The following is a 17,700-nucleotide window of genomic DNA, read 5'->3' as shown; positions in this document are numbered from 1 at the left end:
CCCAAACTTGTGCTTAGTAAATACTTTTTTTAGAACTTAATTCTTCTCCGACTTCTTTTTTTTATAACTTCACTTGCATATAATTATATGTTAGTTAGTTGTGCACAATGACTAAAGGGACGTGATATTTGGAAATAGGTAACCCTATGATTGGTGATATGATGAATTGGCAGCGAGTATGTACAGATGTGTTGGATCGAATGGTACTTTTTGGTGAGGTGCACAGTGAAATTATTGAAATTTTTGTATGAATAATCGCATACAAACAACAATAGAATTTGACTAATGGATATACGAAAGCGATCAATGTTGGAACGGCTGTAGAAGTGTATGGTTGCAGTGGAGGACACCGCAGGGTTGATGATTGGTCGAACCGCAGAGGTATGGTGGTAAAATAAGGAAACGGTGCCAAACGGCACTCGGTGGGTTGTTGTAATATTCCTAATCAAAATATTCACTAAAGAACAGAGACATGCACTAAGCTACAGCAAATAAATTTTCAAACATGCAAGTGCAATCAGTAAACCATAAAATATGAGAAGGAATTTGTGTGTAATTAGCAAGTGATTCCACCAATAGGTCTGGGCAACTTAACTGGGGTCCAAGTCCTCTAGAGGGACATATTGACACCCACATGTGATGCATTGGAAGCCATGGGACTCTAAACAGTTATAGAGCATCATTCATAGCCATGGGCACCTTTAGCACCCACAATGTTTCTACATTTACCTTATTATTCATGGGATGATGCACTTGGACCAATTTTCCCTCAGCCAATTTAGGGGGGTCAACCCCTAGAGCCTGATTTTAAGAGTCCTCTACACTCCTCATGGCAATAGAGGAGCTCAACACATGCCCTAGAAGGGCCTATAATAGCACGATATCAACATTTCGACCCTCCCTTTGGAGACTTATTTTGTTTTTACATTCTCTACAAGGTCGGCTTGTGACATTGATTAGTGATTACCCATTATTTTATTATTTAAGGGGCTTATATGCTAAAATTAGAGTTAGTAGCACATGTATATATTAGAGATCATTTCATTTGATCTCTCATCATCATCACACTCGAAATCTCGGCCTCATAAAGGAACTCGCACTGCTCTCTTATGGATGAACTGGAATCTTTGGGTGCATTTTGATATTTGGAGTTAATCTAGGATATTCTTTAGAGCTACTCTAGCATAATGTAAGGAATTCTTGCATGTGGTATTGTAAGTGCCCTAATTTGTTTAAGACTTATTTTTCTATGTCTAATGTATGTACTATGGAATTAATGATTCTAGGTCATGCAAAATTGTGCCCTAATTTGTTGAAAATTAATTAATGTTGCTATATGAATATTGCATGCATTACTCATGTATAACATGTATTGAATAGTCCTAGTGGTGAACTCATTGAAGCTCTCCCATAAAAATCCATTTTTCCATTGAGTGGGTAAATGCTTGAAATTTGCTTGCTAGGGCATCAAATTTCGGCCTCCTTAGGAACAAGTTTGACTATCCTAAATCATCCTTGACTCCATTCTCCCAAGGGGCAAGAAATTGGTCAAGTTGTTTGGTGATCATCTCTTACTTTAATCCATTTTTATTCCCTCTAAATTTTGGTTCTTTCAAGGCTAGGGTAGAGAACTAGGGCTTAGGGAAAAAATTTGGGGAGAAGTATTTTGGTGGTTGGAGAGCCCAAACATCAAGAGGATGGGGTTAAATTTTTCGAAGGAAGGTCAAGCAGCTCTAGATTCAGGAAGTGCCCCTATAGATACAGAAGAGGGAAGGATCCAGTTCCAAAGACACTGGATAACAGGCTTACGTTGAAAGAAGGTACCACTCCAAACCAGCTACTTCTAGCAGAAGCAGGTCTATATCAAATTGAAGTTTGAGGCAATAATGAAGCTAAAATTATACGGAGAAGCAATGATAGCTCAGGAAAACAAAAGGATGCCTCAGAAAATCCACCAAGGGGACTAAAGGGAGGATAAACATGAGACCTGAAATATAAAAAATGACCATCCCTTTCTCTCTCTACACATCTTCTGCTAAAAATTCTACACCTTGTGGAGAAACCAGAGTGCATTGTTCTAATGATGCTCCAAATGAAAGCAACAATATATTTTGAGTAAGGTAAAAGTACAGTAATAAAGATCTTGATCCAAGAACCAAAGTGGTTGTATAAAGATCTTGCTCCAAGAACAGAAGTGGTTAAGGTCCTCCACAATTGTTACCATGTCGAAGGATTTTAGAGCTGGTCATTGACACATGGGAACTTACAGCAATAAGGCTAATCTATCCTGAGGGTGAGAAGCTCTAAGAAGCTGGAAGTTGCTTAAATTTTCCGTCTAAAATCTCTTCCTATAACAAGTTCTGAATATCAACATTAAATAAAACTGTTCGTTAAACAAATTATAAAATTAAAGAAAATTAATGACACCGATCATTGATTATAGAACTTCAACATACAGAAGAAAAGTAATGATGTATGTATACATTTAACAGCTGGAACTTTATGGACGGATGGAATCATGACAGAGTCAAAACAAATCATTTGATCATTTTCATTAGTTAAAAGTATATTCTGTCTAGCTGCTCAGATATAAATCTTTTCAGATGTTATGGAAGACTGTAATGTATATCAATTTCAGAGCTTTGTGGAGATAAAAATTTTGAAGCCTCTGATGTTGTTATTTTTTGAATTCAGGCCACTTGTATGGTTATAAAATCACTCTTTGGGTGCTAGTACCTACTGTATTTTTGCAACAGTAACCGTGGCACCTGAAACATGTACCTTTTACTCTACTCTAAATATAAAATGTCATTTCTCTTGGAAAAAGATAACTATTGATGTGAAGAGTCCAGTAGAAATTGTTTGTCCAAGTCAATGTATAAGTCAAAGAAATGTGCCCATAATCCAACTATATTTATACAAAACGTTGAAAAAGCTCTACATTCTATCTTTAATGGAGCAAACTTCTCCTTCAAGGTAACAACTCTATTCAGACAAAAATTAAGTGGAACAAAAAGAGGTGCACAATACCTCAACTTGTTTTCCATTTACTTTCATAGAGATCAGTTTAAGGTCAGATCCATTCAAAATCAAAGGCTGATCTATACCTGCAATTCAGTGTGGAATGAACTTCAGCTAATGCTAAAACCTGACAAACATGAATATTTATAACTAGTAGAACTCAAGCAGATCGGATATGACTACAAAACTGGCCAGTGGGCTGTCCTTTAGTAAGATGTTTCTATGAGATTTCAGTCCCTGGGCAAAGGTCCCATGAAATCTAATGTGAAATACCAAAGCCTTAGGTTTGATGAACGGTTTTGGATTACCAACAAACACTAGCAAATGCCTATTCCATTTATAAAGAGAAAAAACAAACCTTCAGATTAATAAAAACAACAGAAACACTTTTTGCTATTTATGGAGATACCAAACCTTCAATTCTAGGCTGAACAACTGTTTTTGCCAGGACAATTGTTTTGTCATCACCCAATACAAATTTCAAGTCCACCTGCCACAATTATCATGTTAAGTGATTAAAAATTGAAATTTTGTGGATCAAACATTAACATTCTAGAAACAAAACCCTACCATAGGCCTCAAATCTACGATTGGTCATCCACTTACTTTATATTTTTTCCCTTTATTAGCAAAAAAGGGGGGATGACTCAGAGCAGGACCAAGAAGAAACGAAGAAAAATATTACTCAGAATATAATATTGATATCTAACATGAAAGCAAGTGATGTTTGTCACATTGCATACCTTAAAAACATAAAATACAACATAATTCGATAGGCAAACCATGACTGTTGTTAGAAACATAACATACAACATAATTCACTAAAACAGGTCTACTATATCAGGGATAAAAATTCCTCATAAAGCATTCCACAGAAGAATATTGTTATGACCCAAAAAAGTTCTAACTAAGAACAACAAAAATGGGCCATCTACAGGCATTTTCCTTATTATGACAGAATCAAAACAGCCAGCATCATAGAAGCCCTGTCATACCATGAGAAAGAGTTTCTCATTCATAGATTTTATTCTGCTACAATCTTCCAAAGATGGAATAAAATTTCAACCCTAAAGACGGTCCAGGCAAAATATAATATTGAATCTAACATGAAAGCAAATGATGTTTGCCAGATTGCATACATTAGAAACATGAAATATAACATAATTCAATAGAAACACATGACTGTTGTTTCATGATTAGTTCTCTAAAATGGTGTACTATATCAGGGTTAAAAATTCCTCATAAAGCATTTCACAGAAGTATATTGTTATGATCCAAAAAAATTCTAACGAGAAACAACAAAAGTGGCCCATCTACCAGCATTTTCCTTGATATGTCAGAATCAGAAGTTAGAACAGCCCACATCTTCAAAGCCCTGTAATACAATGAGAAAGATCGGCTCTCATTTTTAAATTTTATTCTAATACAATCTTCCAAAGATGGAATACAATTTCTACTCTAAAGACATTCCAGGTGACCTCAAATTCGATGATCCACATTCATTTCACCTAGTTGTGCATCTTTTCAGGAAAACTGGGACTAATTGAATTGCCTACGCAAGTTATTAGCCCACTCCTAGGTTGTCATGAATTTGCTACAACATCAAAAAAGTACATGAGATTTTTACTATTACCACAGAACATACATAATGGTCAAACCAAGGCTAAATGGTTTAGTCATCAACCCATTGTAAAGCTGCCATGAATCATGGCTAAAGCAAATTTGGCCTTTGGCCACAAAGTTGAAAGACATTTTCCATGTGGCTTAAAGCTGAAATGACCATTTAGTAGCTTTTGACTGAAGCCTCCAAACTTTACTCAAAAGCAAGTCAAAGAGAGCTATTGCATTGATCCACTTGTTGATGTTTCTAGCTTCAGAAGTCTTCAGCATGGCCTATGTACCTCAGCATGTAGAAGATATTTGATTGCCTCTTTAGGTGCTTGTTTGGTGGAGTAAGTGATTTTATGATTCTTTCCTAAGGTTAACTTAGGAAAAGTAAACTAATTAATCTAATTAATAGTTGTGGACTATTAGGCCAAAATTTTAAGAATAAATAATAAATTATTTAAGTCACTTAATCTCAACCATTCATCTCAAGTGAGGCTTAGGATTTTATCTTAGCCATCAATCACTTAGGAGATTAGAGTTAGGGATTTGGCTTAATGAAATTATAAAATAACCTAAGGGAGAGGTGAAGACACACAAGTGGAAGAACTGATTTTCTATAGAGCGAGAGGCTCAACTACACTCAAGATAAGTGAGGAGAAGCGCAAATGGGAATATAAGAAAAAATTCAACAAGGCCAAGTTCAGGAAAGAGGGAGGCCAAGTTCCTGAAAAAGAGGGATAATTTGTGGAGGAGGTCCTGGGCCAATTTTCTTCAGGTGGTTTGATTTCCAGAGGCTGATTTTCCCAGTGGGGATAATTTGCCAGGTGCCCAGCAACTGTATTTTACTATGTATTCTTTTTGGGTCTAACCCAAAAATGTACCAACAAATTAAAGGAATGAACATTGTGTTGGGCGTAAATTTGTTGTTGTGGTGCGTTGATCTTTTCATTTTATTTCTGCTACACTCTTTAAGTTAATGTACCAGTGTATTTATTTTCCAACAAATTTAGATATATTTGAGATAAATATTTGATGGATTTTTAATAAATTGTTGAAGTAAAATAAATCAGATCTGGTATGAGAAAAATTAACGCCACTTATATCCATCAATTGGAAAATCCATAAGAAATAGTATCCTTGATATCTAATCCTAATCTTTCCACCAACAATTCAAGCGAACAAAACCAAACTTCAAACAAAGACAATAAGGAATTCACCTTTTATTCTATCGCATAGAATAGATTCATCACAACAGTTAATCTATTAAGCACTGAGAGGGATCTATTAAGACTCAGAGGGATCAAAAATACCTAAATGCAAACCTCTTGATAATTAAAAGATACAAGGTTGATATATGAGCAGGGAAAATATTAGGGGCTAATATTCGCAAATGGGCTAATTTTCCATGTTTTCTCCAAAATCAAGATTCACCCATTTCCCTTTTTTCCTAAAAAATCTTCTGCCCAAATTTTATAGGATAAAATTATTGTACCTTAAAAATCGCCCAAATATTATGGAGACTACATAAAATTATTAGAAATTTTAATATTTTTCAGGAAATATCACCAAAGATTTTACAGTTTCATAGTAGCGACTAGTAAGATTCACCAAGGTTTCTAAATTTCCAGATACATTTTCATCCTTAAAATTTTCCCTAGATATGTGATTTTTTTTATTATTATTCTTTCATATCACCCACTTTTTTCTTTTCTTTTTTGAGCTTAAATTTCATGTCAAAATTTTCCCATTTTATTTTAGTAGTGTAAAATCTCCTTGATTTTAGTGCAAATATAAACTTGCCAATAGTATTGACCCTGAAAGTGTGCGAAAATTGGATCCAAGGAATCCAATCCCAAGCATGTGATGATAAAATATTCCAATGGTTCTAATTCTCGTGCAGAAAACAAAACAAAAAAGACACATGGGGCCAAAAACCAATGGTTCTCAAAGCGACTTGCATATGTCAAGAATCATTGGCATTCAACAAAGGGTATGGTTATTAACTAACAGACCACTTTTGAAATCCTACATTTACTACCCCATTAAAGGTTCAACGTTAGCCCAAGCTTTCCAAATACTTTTCGCTACCAAAATAAACATCAATCTTAAAAAGAATTAGTGTAATGAGTGGTTGAAAGTTGATCACTTGCTAACCTTTCCTCCCAAAACAAGTGTCTAAGTCAATGCAATTACAGAGCTAATGTTTCTAGGCTTTATCACCTTTGAGAGATCTAATAATCCATTTAGTACATAATGATAAACCCTAGTTACACATTAATATTCCATCGATTTCCCTAATCCTTTAGGGTGTAATATATAGTCAAGTTTCCTTGATAGAAGATTCCTTTCTGTTCTTGATTATCCCAGAGGATGGCTTCAAAAAAGCTTCTCTATCTGTATGAAATCGCAAAAGGCAAACACGAAGAATAATAATAAGCATCAATTTTTGCATGCACTTTTGAGCATATTTGATAACAAGCAATGAGCAAAAGGAGAAGGAGATTGGTGATCCACTTGACTACATTCTTCTCAATTTTATAAATTAACAATTACCAAAGCTCCTTAAAAGAGACTAGAAAAGCAAATACTATGCTTCAAAATTTGATGGTTTGGCCAAGGTAAATCACCAAACTATTTAGGCAATATTCAAGCATGCTCCAATAAGACAATTGTCCACATTGATGGCTAGGATAATGCCCCTAATTTTCCATTGCTCCACACTCTGGAGAAGGAGACAGCCAAACACTTTGATTGCCACAACATAAAACATGAGAGCTAATGGGTCACCTTCACAAAATGACAAAACGAACTCAAGTTCCCCTCATATAACACAATTAATGGTGAGGCCAAAAAAGGTATCAGGGCCAATATTATGAGCCCATTCCAAGCCAAACCAAACAAGAATGATATTTGACCAGAATATGTTGACCTGTTATGAAGCATGTTTATGCTAACCAAATGATCTTTGGGAGAAGATATCCCACTCTTAGATTGAAGGCCCTAGCTAGAATTTTGTAAAAGATATTTACTATTTAGTGAAGTCACAAGTGATCATCCACCACCTAGTGATATGTTTAAAATCACCAACTTTACAAATGAATTTATGTTGATGATATTTCTTAATGATGTTGTTTGAATGTCTTTTCAATAGACTTGCAAAAGGTTAAAGCACAGATTCCTAGATGGCTTTCTAAGAACCAAAAGTGAAGTCATCAAGCTCAAGGCAAGTTTTGTTAGTCATCCCAATCATAGCCATATGCAACTCATCATGAGTCAACAATTGATTACATAAAGCAACTTCTAACTCAAACAACCTAGAAGGAATAACATTATAGCAAATTCACATGCCCACCTTACACTCTTTTGTCATGTCCTCAGAATGGAATACCAACTTATAGTGGTTAAATTCCTCCTGTGTATCAAACATGTTTTGTAATCTCGTTTGACTTACTCTCAAAGCCATCATGCTGGTCTAGACACTTCCTTAGTTGCCAAGGCTCTTCATTACAATTTAGTTGGCCACCCTAACTTTTTTTTTGTTGGTCTAACCCACGGGGATTGAACTTTGAATCTCATGTTTTATATATTACTTCATAACAAGGCGATCGCCAATTGAGGTGCACCCCGTGGGCTTGCTACCCTAAACTTTTTATCAATGGGTCTAGAACCCAATTTGACAAACCAATAATTGACCCCTATATTGTACATACTTGAACATAAAATATTATTTCACATATGTATTTTTCCAAAGCGTCAAACCATGTTGGCCACATAAATAGATAATGAAGGCGTAACACCCACAAAATAAATTTATGTGTGTAAAGTACCAAGGTTCTTACTGGGAGTCAGGACCCCACTAAGATAAAGAAAATATCATTGATGTCGAACAAATGAGCATACTAAGTAGTTCAATGGGACTCAAAACTACATTTGATGAGAGAAAATTAGACTTTAGCATCTTAAAATTTTCCTAAGTTGAGGCATATAACAAACACTATGATATAACACATAAAATAAGATATAAAGCGCATGTAGTGGACTTTCCTAGGATCAAGAGGAGGCTTTGATACAACTAGAGAGGAAAGGGGAAGGTTGAAGAGGAAAAGTTGGATAACTACCTTTCCCCTTTCCATGTTTTAGAGGAGGCAGTCCCCGAGTCATGGCCCCACCCCATTCGACAGCATGTACATATCCATGCCCAAGATCTCGCCCCATGAATAGCCAATGTCACTAGGAACATAAACTTCTTCATAAGCACCTTTGTTTCACCTTCTCACATGACCCCCATCCTACCCATATATTCGTAAATCTTATTGTTACCTCCCCTATAACAAGCAATCCTTCCTCTCATTGTGGAGACATCAACTTTGTGCAACCATTTGCAACTCCCCAAAAACTTTCCATCACATACTTTCCCCAAAGACCATGCTCTCCCCCAAAACCTAAATCGTTGATCTATGTTTTCTCACACAACCTCCCTCTACAATGTCCCCTCTAAAATGTCCCCTAACAAGCCTCTGCCTGTGTCACCTCCCCACCCCCAATTTTGCCACATCTTCTCAAGCATAGACATCAAGAGAGCATTCAAAGCTAAGACCACTTAATTTGATTTGATTCAACTATGTGAATCAATTTGATTTTCCCCATGCATGTGTTGAATAATCTAGGGCATATTGAATTAATGAGATTCTTCTTAGTAGGATAACTATGAGGCATTTTAATTTTCCTATTAGCACAATCTTCCTGTTGACATTATTAGAGTGTGTTTCTTATTTCATCATATAGCTACCAAAACAAAGAGACAAGAACACAAGAAGTTGGCTTTCTGCCAGGGCCAAAACCTCTCCCGCTTGGAGAGGAAAACCCGCTCAAAATTCTTCTTCTAGAGATTCCAATTAATGAATACCAAGACCGTGACCTTTGACCTATCAAGCAATTCCAAGACCAAGACACTAATCCTCTTCTTATTGCTGAGATCATCATCATCATTACTGCTTTACGAAGATTATCATTGTTACACCATGACTGCTCATTGAGATCACCATTGTGCCTTTACTGAGATCATCTCTGCACCTTCATCGAGATCACCATCATAACAACGAGGTCCATATGTATGTATCCATGAGAGCTGCACCGAGAACTTTTACATGATCAAGACTTCGTAACTATGTCTTCATCATATTCATGACAAAGACTAAGATCATGACAGCGTCCAGATTACATGTCAAGTTAATGCGCGTCACTGTGGGATCATGCCAAAGCATGGCACTGCGAGATTGAGTGCTACTATTGGATCATCAAAATCCTCTTCATCACAATTAAGTCGAGACTGTAACTGTACCAGATAGTATGCTGAGAGTGTAAATATGTCGAGACAGTGACTGCAACTAGGATGTCGAGACAGTGGTACTCATCCGAAAAATAAACAAGTTGCATCATGGACAGACTATGAAATTACCTTATTATGGCATACGAAACCCTTATGATAACTGCCATCCGAAACTTCAAAGGGATACGAGTTCTGCACCTGTCCTTTTGTAAAGACCCTAGCTGCATATATATAGTGGTCAGCCTATGCATTTCAGCCGACATGATTGTTCTTGTTAATTCATTTGCAGGCTGACATGACTGCGTTTTACATCATTTTGCTTGTTGCCTTCTTCAAGAGGATTGTGCTTGTCTTGGAGGGCTTGATCTAGACACTAGGTTGACTCATTTACATTACATATAAGCTCAAGAAGAGCATGACATTGACTCTTTGACTTTCCTAGACCTATGAAGTGAGCAAGAAACTCATTCTTATAATTTACAAAAATAATATTTCTTTTTCTTGACAAGTACAAAGATCAAAATTACAACTATAAATATCGAACCTAGTTACACTTTCTTCAACAGCACGGACTAGATACCATCCGCCCAATTCACAAATCAAGAACCAGCGCGATCACAAATATTATTAGAATATCATGGTTGGGCATACTTTTCAAAGCTACAAGCTAAAATTGTGCATTTGTGGCTTTTGTATGAGCAGGAGAGTATACAACTCAAGGCGAAAGGGCATATCAATTTCCATTCACAGTACCAAATAGCCAATCACATCTTTACACTTAGAGCCACTGTCGAGGAGGCTCGTTATCATTCTTCAAAAGTATTCAAAGGAACATTCAATGCAATTCAAAGAAAGACTTTATGAGGCTTTGTTATAGAGGCTTCAAGACATTGCCATTTCAAAGACCCTTCTAGCTTCCACTATGAGACTCTACGACTCAATCCTTGGTTGTCTATGCTAAACATGTGGACTCTTAAACTTCATCTAGAGTACCACTGGGGTTAAGTACGAGTGCCCCCTCTCACTGGCCCTCTTTGAGATTTAAATTGACAAGCTACAGTACTAGCTCCATGAGCACATTCAAGACGGGAATAGCTACCGCCTACATAAAGCATTGATCTTTGTTATGAATATAATTCATAACAATTAAATTAATAAAATAAATATAAATATTAATTAGGTTAAATAATCATTAAATTAAGTGAAAAGGCATGTCTAAAAGACATGCCCATTCACGAAAGGTCATCTGCTAAGGTGTAGGGCCTCATTGTAACATTCAGATCATCTTATATCATCTAATACAATTTTATATATTAATAAATTATTAATATTAAATACTTGTGTGTATTTTTACATTCAAGCCTACAAGCTATCAATCTTCGTGCTTCAGCCATAGTTTTTATGCTTCAGTTGTATCAGAGCCATGACACACGATATAATCATGCGGGCCTTTGAACGTAGTTCAACACAATGTGCCATTACGTTCACATCCTGACTACGTTGAACAGTTTAGTATTCAAGAATTATTTCAATGATTAGAAAAATCAATTGCAGAAGTTAATGAATGTTGAAAGGAAATTGATAATAAGGAAAATGATCAATATAATGATCGAGATGAAAATAATGTTAAAGAAGATAAGTTGCATACTAAAGATCTGGATGTTGATAAATCTAACTCAGATGCGAATGGAAGGTCTCCAAACCTACTTGCTGAGAAAAACAGCAATGATAATTCTTCACTACCTACATCTGTAGAAATCGTTCAGAAGGGTGGTAAATCCAACTGAACGAGTTGGGAAACTCGACCCTTGATAGAGATTATTAATCTTGAATCTCCTATCAGTGAAGACAAGAAGCAAACATTTCCTTTCTACCGAGATCATAATATCATTGTGGTTGACTTAGTAGAAAATGTAGAGTTGGGAAACCTTCATGACTATCCTTTACCTAAATGGACAGGAAAAACAGAGACAAAGCAAGCAAATGAAGGAGGAATGAAAGCATGGCACCAGTCAGCAATGACCAAACAAACACTACAAGATACACCAAGGCAGCCAAAGCTTAAAGATGGCGTTTTGGAAACCAAAGCTCCAATTCAGGGAATACCCAAAGTTTATAAGTTTTGTTGCTTCATGAATACAAGTGTGCATCTATTCATTTTTGAATATATTGTGATGGATGACCATGGCGAAAAAGGGCCAAGACAACAGAGAAGCAAGAGCACGCAGGGTGGAAGAGGGTCAGATTTCTCCACCCCCTCACCGTCCAAAAATAGTGTGTCAGCCTCATCTCCGCCTCATCATAGCCTTTCAATATATTTGGATAACAATAGCGTAATCCTTTCCAACGAACAGTTACTGGATCAGTTTGATAATAATCTGGGCAAATTTCTTCGCGAGACAGAAGATATTCTTCATCGGCTGCCAATATTAAATGAAGTATTGCCTCTTGATCAGGAGACATATAACGAATTTGAAAGCACAACAACACCATCGACTGAAAGAACAGGCACTATATAGGAGCATGGTGATCTTAATGAGATACAAGAAATTGGTGTTTCTCGTCGGTCTCAAGAAGAACCAGCAAATCATCCTTGTACACAGATTACTGAACAGTCGATAACCGAAATGATTGATAGCATTGAAAAAACGATATTTAGAGAAGGTAGAGAGAAGGGGACGAGCCGAGATGGACGGAGGTTGGGAACACGCAACAGTCACGCCACTTCGACCAATCAACTGTCGCATCAGATCAACCCGTGAGCCACCACTCGAGCCAACATTCCGCCAATCGATTCGACGTTCAAGTCATCCATCGTGCCATAGGTCAAGGGACCCACCCGTGTATAATTTATACTGTAGCAACTCGCGGTGGGCAACAGGGAACTTCGATTTAAAAAAACAAATTCTAAGTGACGTATATCAGTTACGCTTATTCATCCCATCTGCCATTCAAAATCCACCACGAACAAATTACATATTCGACCACATAGATCTGAGAATGAAAGGCATGGTCGGTCAACATTTTCAGGCACAAAATTTCAATCGGTGACTCAACAACTCCCGAATATATATGTGTCAAACGGGTACAATACGCAGTTGGAATCGAAATCAAGTTGGTTTTATATTATGTCTTTTTTGTTTGGTGCTGCCTAAACTAGAAAACTATCGTGGCGTGAGTTACATCAGTTATACGACTTTGAAAGAGATGTCGGGTCATTTAGACGATCGTCCAGCAGTGCTTGCCAACCAAGCAATTTCAGAGGGTTTCAGAGAAGATGAGACGGTTTGAAGTGAGGTCGAGCCATTTCTACTCCAAAGGTGTACAATCATCATTCTAAATGTTAACAAAACAAAACAAACTTATAATAAATTTATATATATATATATAAACAAACAAACAAACAAAAAAATTAGAATTTAAAAAAAAAAATAGAGTTACAAAAAAAAACAACCTTGGACTCAAAATAGAGTTATTAGCGAACTATAGACGCTGAGCCACCACTGACGGAGACTTCCGCCTTCCATATGCCGAGACGACAACCGCAAAAACAATTGCCAGTAATATAGTTTTGAGGACAAAGCTTCTCAAGGAAGGGGCTATGTTATGAATATAATTCATAACAATTAAATAAATACAATAAATATAAATATTAATTAGGTTAAATAATCATTAAATTAAGTGAAAAAGCATGTCTAAAAGACATGCCCATTCACGAAAGGTCACCTGTTGAGGTATAAAAGCAGGGCCTATACAATTTTATATATTAATAAATTATTATTATTAAATACCTGTGTGTATTTTTACATTCAAGCCTACTAGTTATCAGTCTTCGTGCTTCAACCATAGTTTTTATGTTACAATCTTTGTGCTCCCCTTCATCGTCGACTTCATCCTTCTAGCCTCTACCCCTAAGCAAGATGCCTTGTCCAAATTTTTGTGACCTTCAACAATTGATAATCAACCTACATAATTCCAAGGTTATGATCTTCAACATGTCCAACATTCCTATCCTACACTTCTTCTATAGGGAAGAGATTGAGATTACCATGAATTACAGCTCTTTGGGGGTGCAATTTGGTGGGTATGTTTCAACATGCGTAAGGCCCTTTAGCCCCAAGTTAGCAAGAAATACAACTCCCTCGCTTTCCTCGGGGGATTATGTTTCTAGACTTAATTCAAAGACATCGTCCATCAAGTTTCTTTTCTACATAGAGTTAAAACCTTTACAAACACTATCTCCACAAGAGATAGTGCTTTGCTCTTCAAAGACCATCACCTTACCCAACACCACAAGAAAACCTCACAAATGGTATGTTGAAACAAGTTAGTGTTTGCGAAAATTTCAAAGCCTAGGTAGCTAAAGTCGTTAACAGATCAATTAACCAAGTAATTGTTGAATTTAATTAATGCAGAAATAAATTTGAAAACATATCATCAAATCACACAATATCCAGAAATTAGATAGCGAAGCATAAAATTAATTTCACACATACCTACATAATTACTCCTTCAAAATCAGCTTTTCATTCCTTAGCAAAACTTGTACAATTACTTAATTCATCTTACCACTTCTACACTCGATTGTTGTGTCCATAATTATTAATTTATAAAACTCAATGTGATCAAGCAGAGCAGCAAAGGGGTTGTTGCTTCTGGAGATATTCCTTTGTGAGTTTGTAGATCCGTTAAACCTATTCCTTGATATTTAATAAGACTCTTTACTTCTATTTCCGATATGATCATTAATATAAGCTCTACAATTAATAGCTTTATGACCATAGTTGGTACAAGAATAACAATAGCCATGGAAGATTTTTTGATACTTGGGTATAAATGGCCTTTGTGCAAAAAAGAATCTTCTAGAATTATTTTGACTATCTTTAATTGATTTCTTCTAATTCTTTGCTTCTTCTTTAGTGTTGTATGAATCCTCTCTTGTTGCCCCTAAGCTTTGTTGGTGCCTCTGCTTGTATTCCCATTGGATCCCTTAAGTTGTACAACGTAGTTGTCAATTTCTTTATCTTCAAATATCTTGGCACTTGTTTCTCCTTTATCATCCATATCAAATTTAATAAGAGGAGATCTCTAAACACTGATAATTTCATCTAGTTTTTCAAATCCTTTAATATATTTTAAATTTTGATTCAATTGTGCCTTAGTTTTCTCTAGATATTTATTATAGACATTATTTCCACTAGTTTCTCACCCTCTTTTGCCTTTTCATCTAGCTATCTTGGGAGTGTATATTTAATCTTCTTAGTTTCCTCTAACTCATTTTTTAAGAGGATAAGAGATGAATCTTTTGGTTCATGCTTTTCTTTTTCAAACTCCACCAATAGTTTTTTTTCTTCTTGTTCTCTTTCCTAATTATGTTTATTCTCCATAGAATTGATCAACTAACCTTGAAGATCTACTTCACACTCTTCTTCCTCTGATTTCAGTTCATCTTCACTTCCACCTTGGGCCTATATGACCATAAGAAGGATATCATTGGTCTTCTCTTCATCAGAGAATTGTTCATCCTCGTAATCTGAGGAGAACCTATCCTCTTTAGAGTAAAAGCTCTTATTATTGAGATTCTTGTCCTTCTTGAATTTTCTACATTGCTTCTTTTCTTTATCATAATATTCATTTTCCTCCTTATTATAGGAACATTTAGAAGCATAATGACCAACTTTACCACAGTTGAAGCGCTTAAAGGGTTACTTACCTTTGTACTTGCCAGATCCTCTCTTCAACTTCCTTACAAACTTTGTTTCTTCTTCATCAAAGTAATGGGTTAAACATTCTTGATCATCAAGTGACTTCTTTTTTACCTTGAAGGTTGCTTCTTTTGATGTTGATCTTTCTTTAACAATACTCATCTCATAGACAATCAAAATTCCATGAAGTTGATCCATGGTTAACTTTATCAAGACCTTGCATCTCCTCTAGGGCTGAAACCTTCGCACTAAATCTTGAAGGAAGACATCTTACGACTTTTGGGACAACTGCAACTTCATCAACCCTTTCATCAAGACCTTTAACAGTATTGATTAACTCATCTATACGAAGAAAAAATGTGGCTACATTCTCATCTTCATTCATCTTTAAGCTTTCAAATTGCATTCCATGAACTTGAAGTTTAGCTTTCTTTACTTTGTCATCGCCTTCATAGTTGTTTTGTAATTTGTCACATATCTCTTTTGTTTATTTGCCATACATAACTTTAACAAACTTCGATTCTGAGGGACCACTTAGTATTGCATTCGTGTGTTTGACATTATAGGACAAGTCCAGTTGTCATCTCTATTGACAAAAGAGTTGGCTCTATATAGCCAATCAGCATTGCTTGCCAATCATTTGCACGAAGGGACATCAGATATATCCTCTCACTTTCCAAAAAGCATGCTTCATTCCACTAAACAAGGGAGCTTTATTAGTGAGACCAACATACTCACTGGCCATGTTTCTAGTTGGATCCGCCTTCCAACAGATAGAATGTTGATGAAGGAACCTACTCTGATACCAATTGTTGGAATTAAGATCATATTGAAGTAGGAGGGAATCAATATAATACACTTTTCAGCAATTTAATGAATTATTAAACACAATCATTCATTAATCAATATACACAAACAGTGAACACGCGATATGCATGGAAACCCATACAAGAGAAAACCACAAAACTTATTTCATTAGATGTATTTGCAAGCACCAACTTCAATTACATCAATATTTGTAGGCACCAACCTACAAGAGACACCATTCCCCCTTTCTTCGCAGAAAACAACCTACTGGAGACACCATTCCCACCTAGTTTATAGGCACAACCCTGTAGGAGACACCAATCTCCCAGACTTTGCAAGCACCAACTTACAAGAGACACCAATCTCCCTTAGATCTGCTAATCCAATCAACTTTGCCTCTCAAATATTTGTTTCATCACATTTTCGGACTGGATCTACAAGCACCTTCTTTAATTTTTCCTTATACTGACTTCTTGATCTCAAATCGAATTTGATCTTTCACAAGATCTCTTATGCTCCCTCTTTAATTTTGCTCTAAATAGCAGTTCTTTACTGGCTCTTCAAAATTGGTTCAACAATTCAAATCCACACTTAACTACTGATGCAAAGACTCCAAACAACAATCCTTTAAACTTCTTTAAATAGTCATACTTCTTTGCAGTGGCTTCAAACTCTGTCTCTGCTTTGCATCGCTTCTTCTCTAGCCCAAATATGATCTCAACCAATTCACTCAAACACACACCTCTGCAACTCTTTATTCGAACTCTGCATATGGTTCATCATTCAAACTTTTGCTAGCGTTCCTCTTTACACCATCACCGGCGCATCTTACGTAGATCAAATCTCTTTGCACCTTTGCTTACGCCCTACACTTCCACAAATTTCACGTTCAAGGACTATTAAAAATCTTTAACTATGCTCATATTTATAAGTGGCACGAGAACAGTTTAGCCCCTTTACCTTAGTTGTGCCTTTATTCACCTTTAGCACCCTTCCTCGTAACCAAGCACTGTGACCTTGGCTTAACCTGTCACTATTATGATGAAACCCATATCCGATCTATTTGTTATCAAGGACACTTTGTACACAAGCAGATCTCGAATGACTGAATTTCCTTTTACTTAGCCTTTGATCTGAGTGTTGGGCACTTATTTCCTTGCAACCTTGGGCTAGTACTCTGTCCTTAAGCAACTGCTCTATTGTATTTGAGGTTCGGGCTTCAGACATTGA

General features: G+C 36.2%; 1 protein-coding gene across 1 annotated transcript in view; it reads right to left on the bottom strand.

Moving 5' to 3' along the window:
• Nucleotides 1-17,700, bottom strand: part of LOC149149381 (Peptidase M1 family protein) — a 206,057-nt gene that overhangs the window by 174,118 nt on the left and 14,239 nt on the right. The window contains exons 6-7 of the mRNA XM_089438372.1: nt 3,436-3,511; nt 3,031-3,107 (exon numbers count right to left, since the gene is read on the bottom strand). Coding sequence (XP_089294498.1) covers nt 3,031-3,107; nt 3,436-3,511 — 153 coding nt within the window. The remainder of the gene's footprint in view (nt 1-3,030; nt 3,108-3,435; nt 3,512-17,700) is intronic.

Source organism: Pinus tabuliformis, chromosome 9, assembly GCF_031772625.1.
Source record: "Pinus tabuliformis cultivar Carrire ecotype Pingquan chromosome 9, CPIR1, whole genome shotgun sequence".
Taxonomy (NCBI): Eukaryota; Viridiplantae; Streptophyta; class Pinopsida; order Pinales; family Pinaceae; genus Pinus; species Pinus tabuliformis.
The sequence above is the reverse complement of the archived record's forward strand: the minus strand, read 5'-3'. Positions and strand labels throughout refer to the sequence as shown.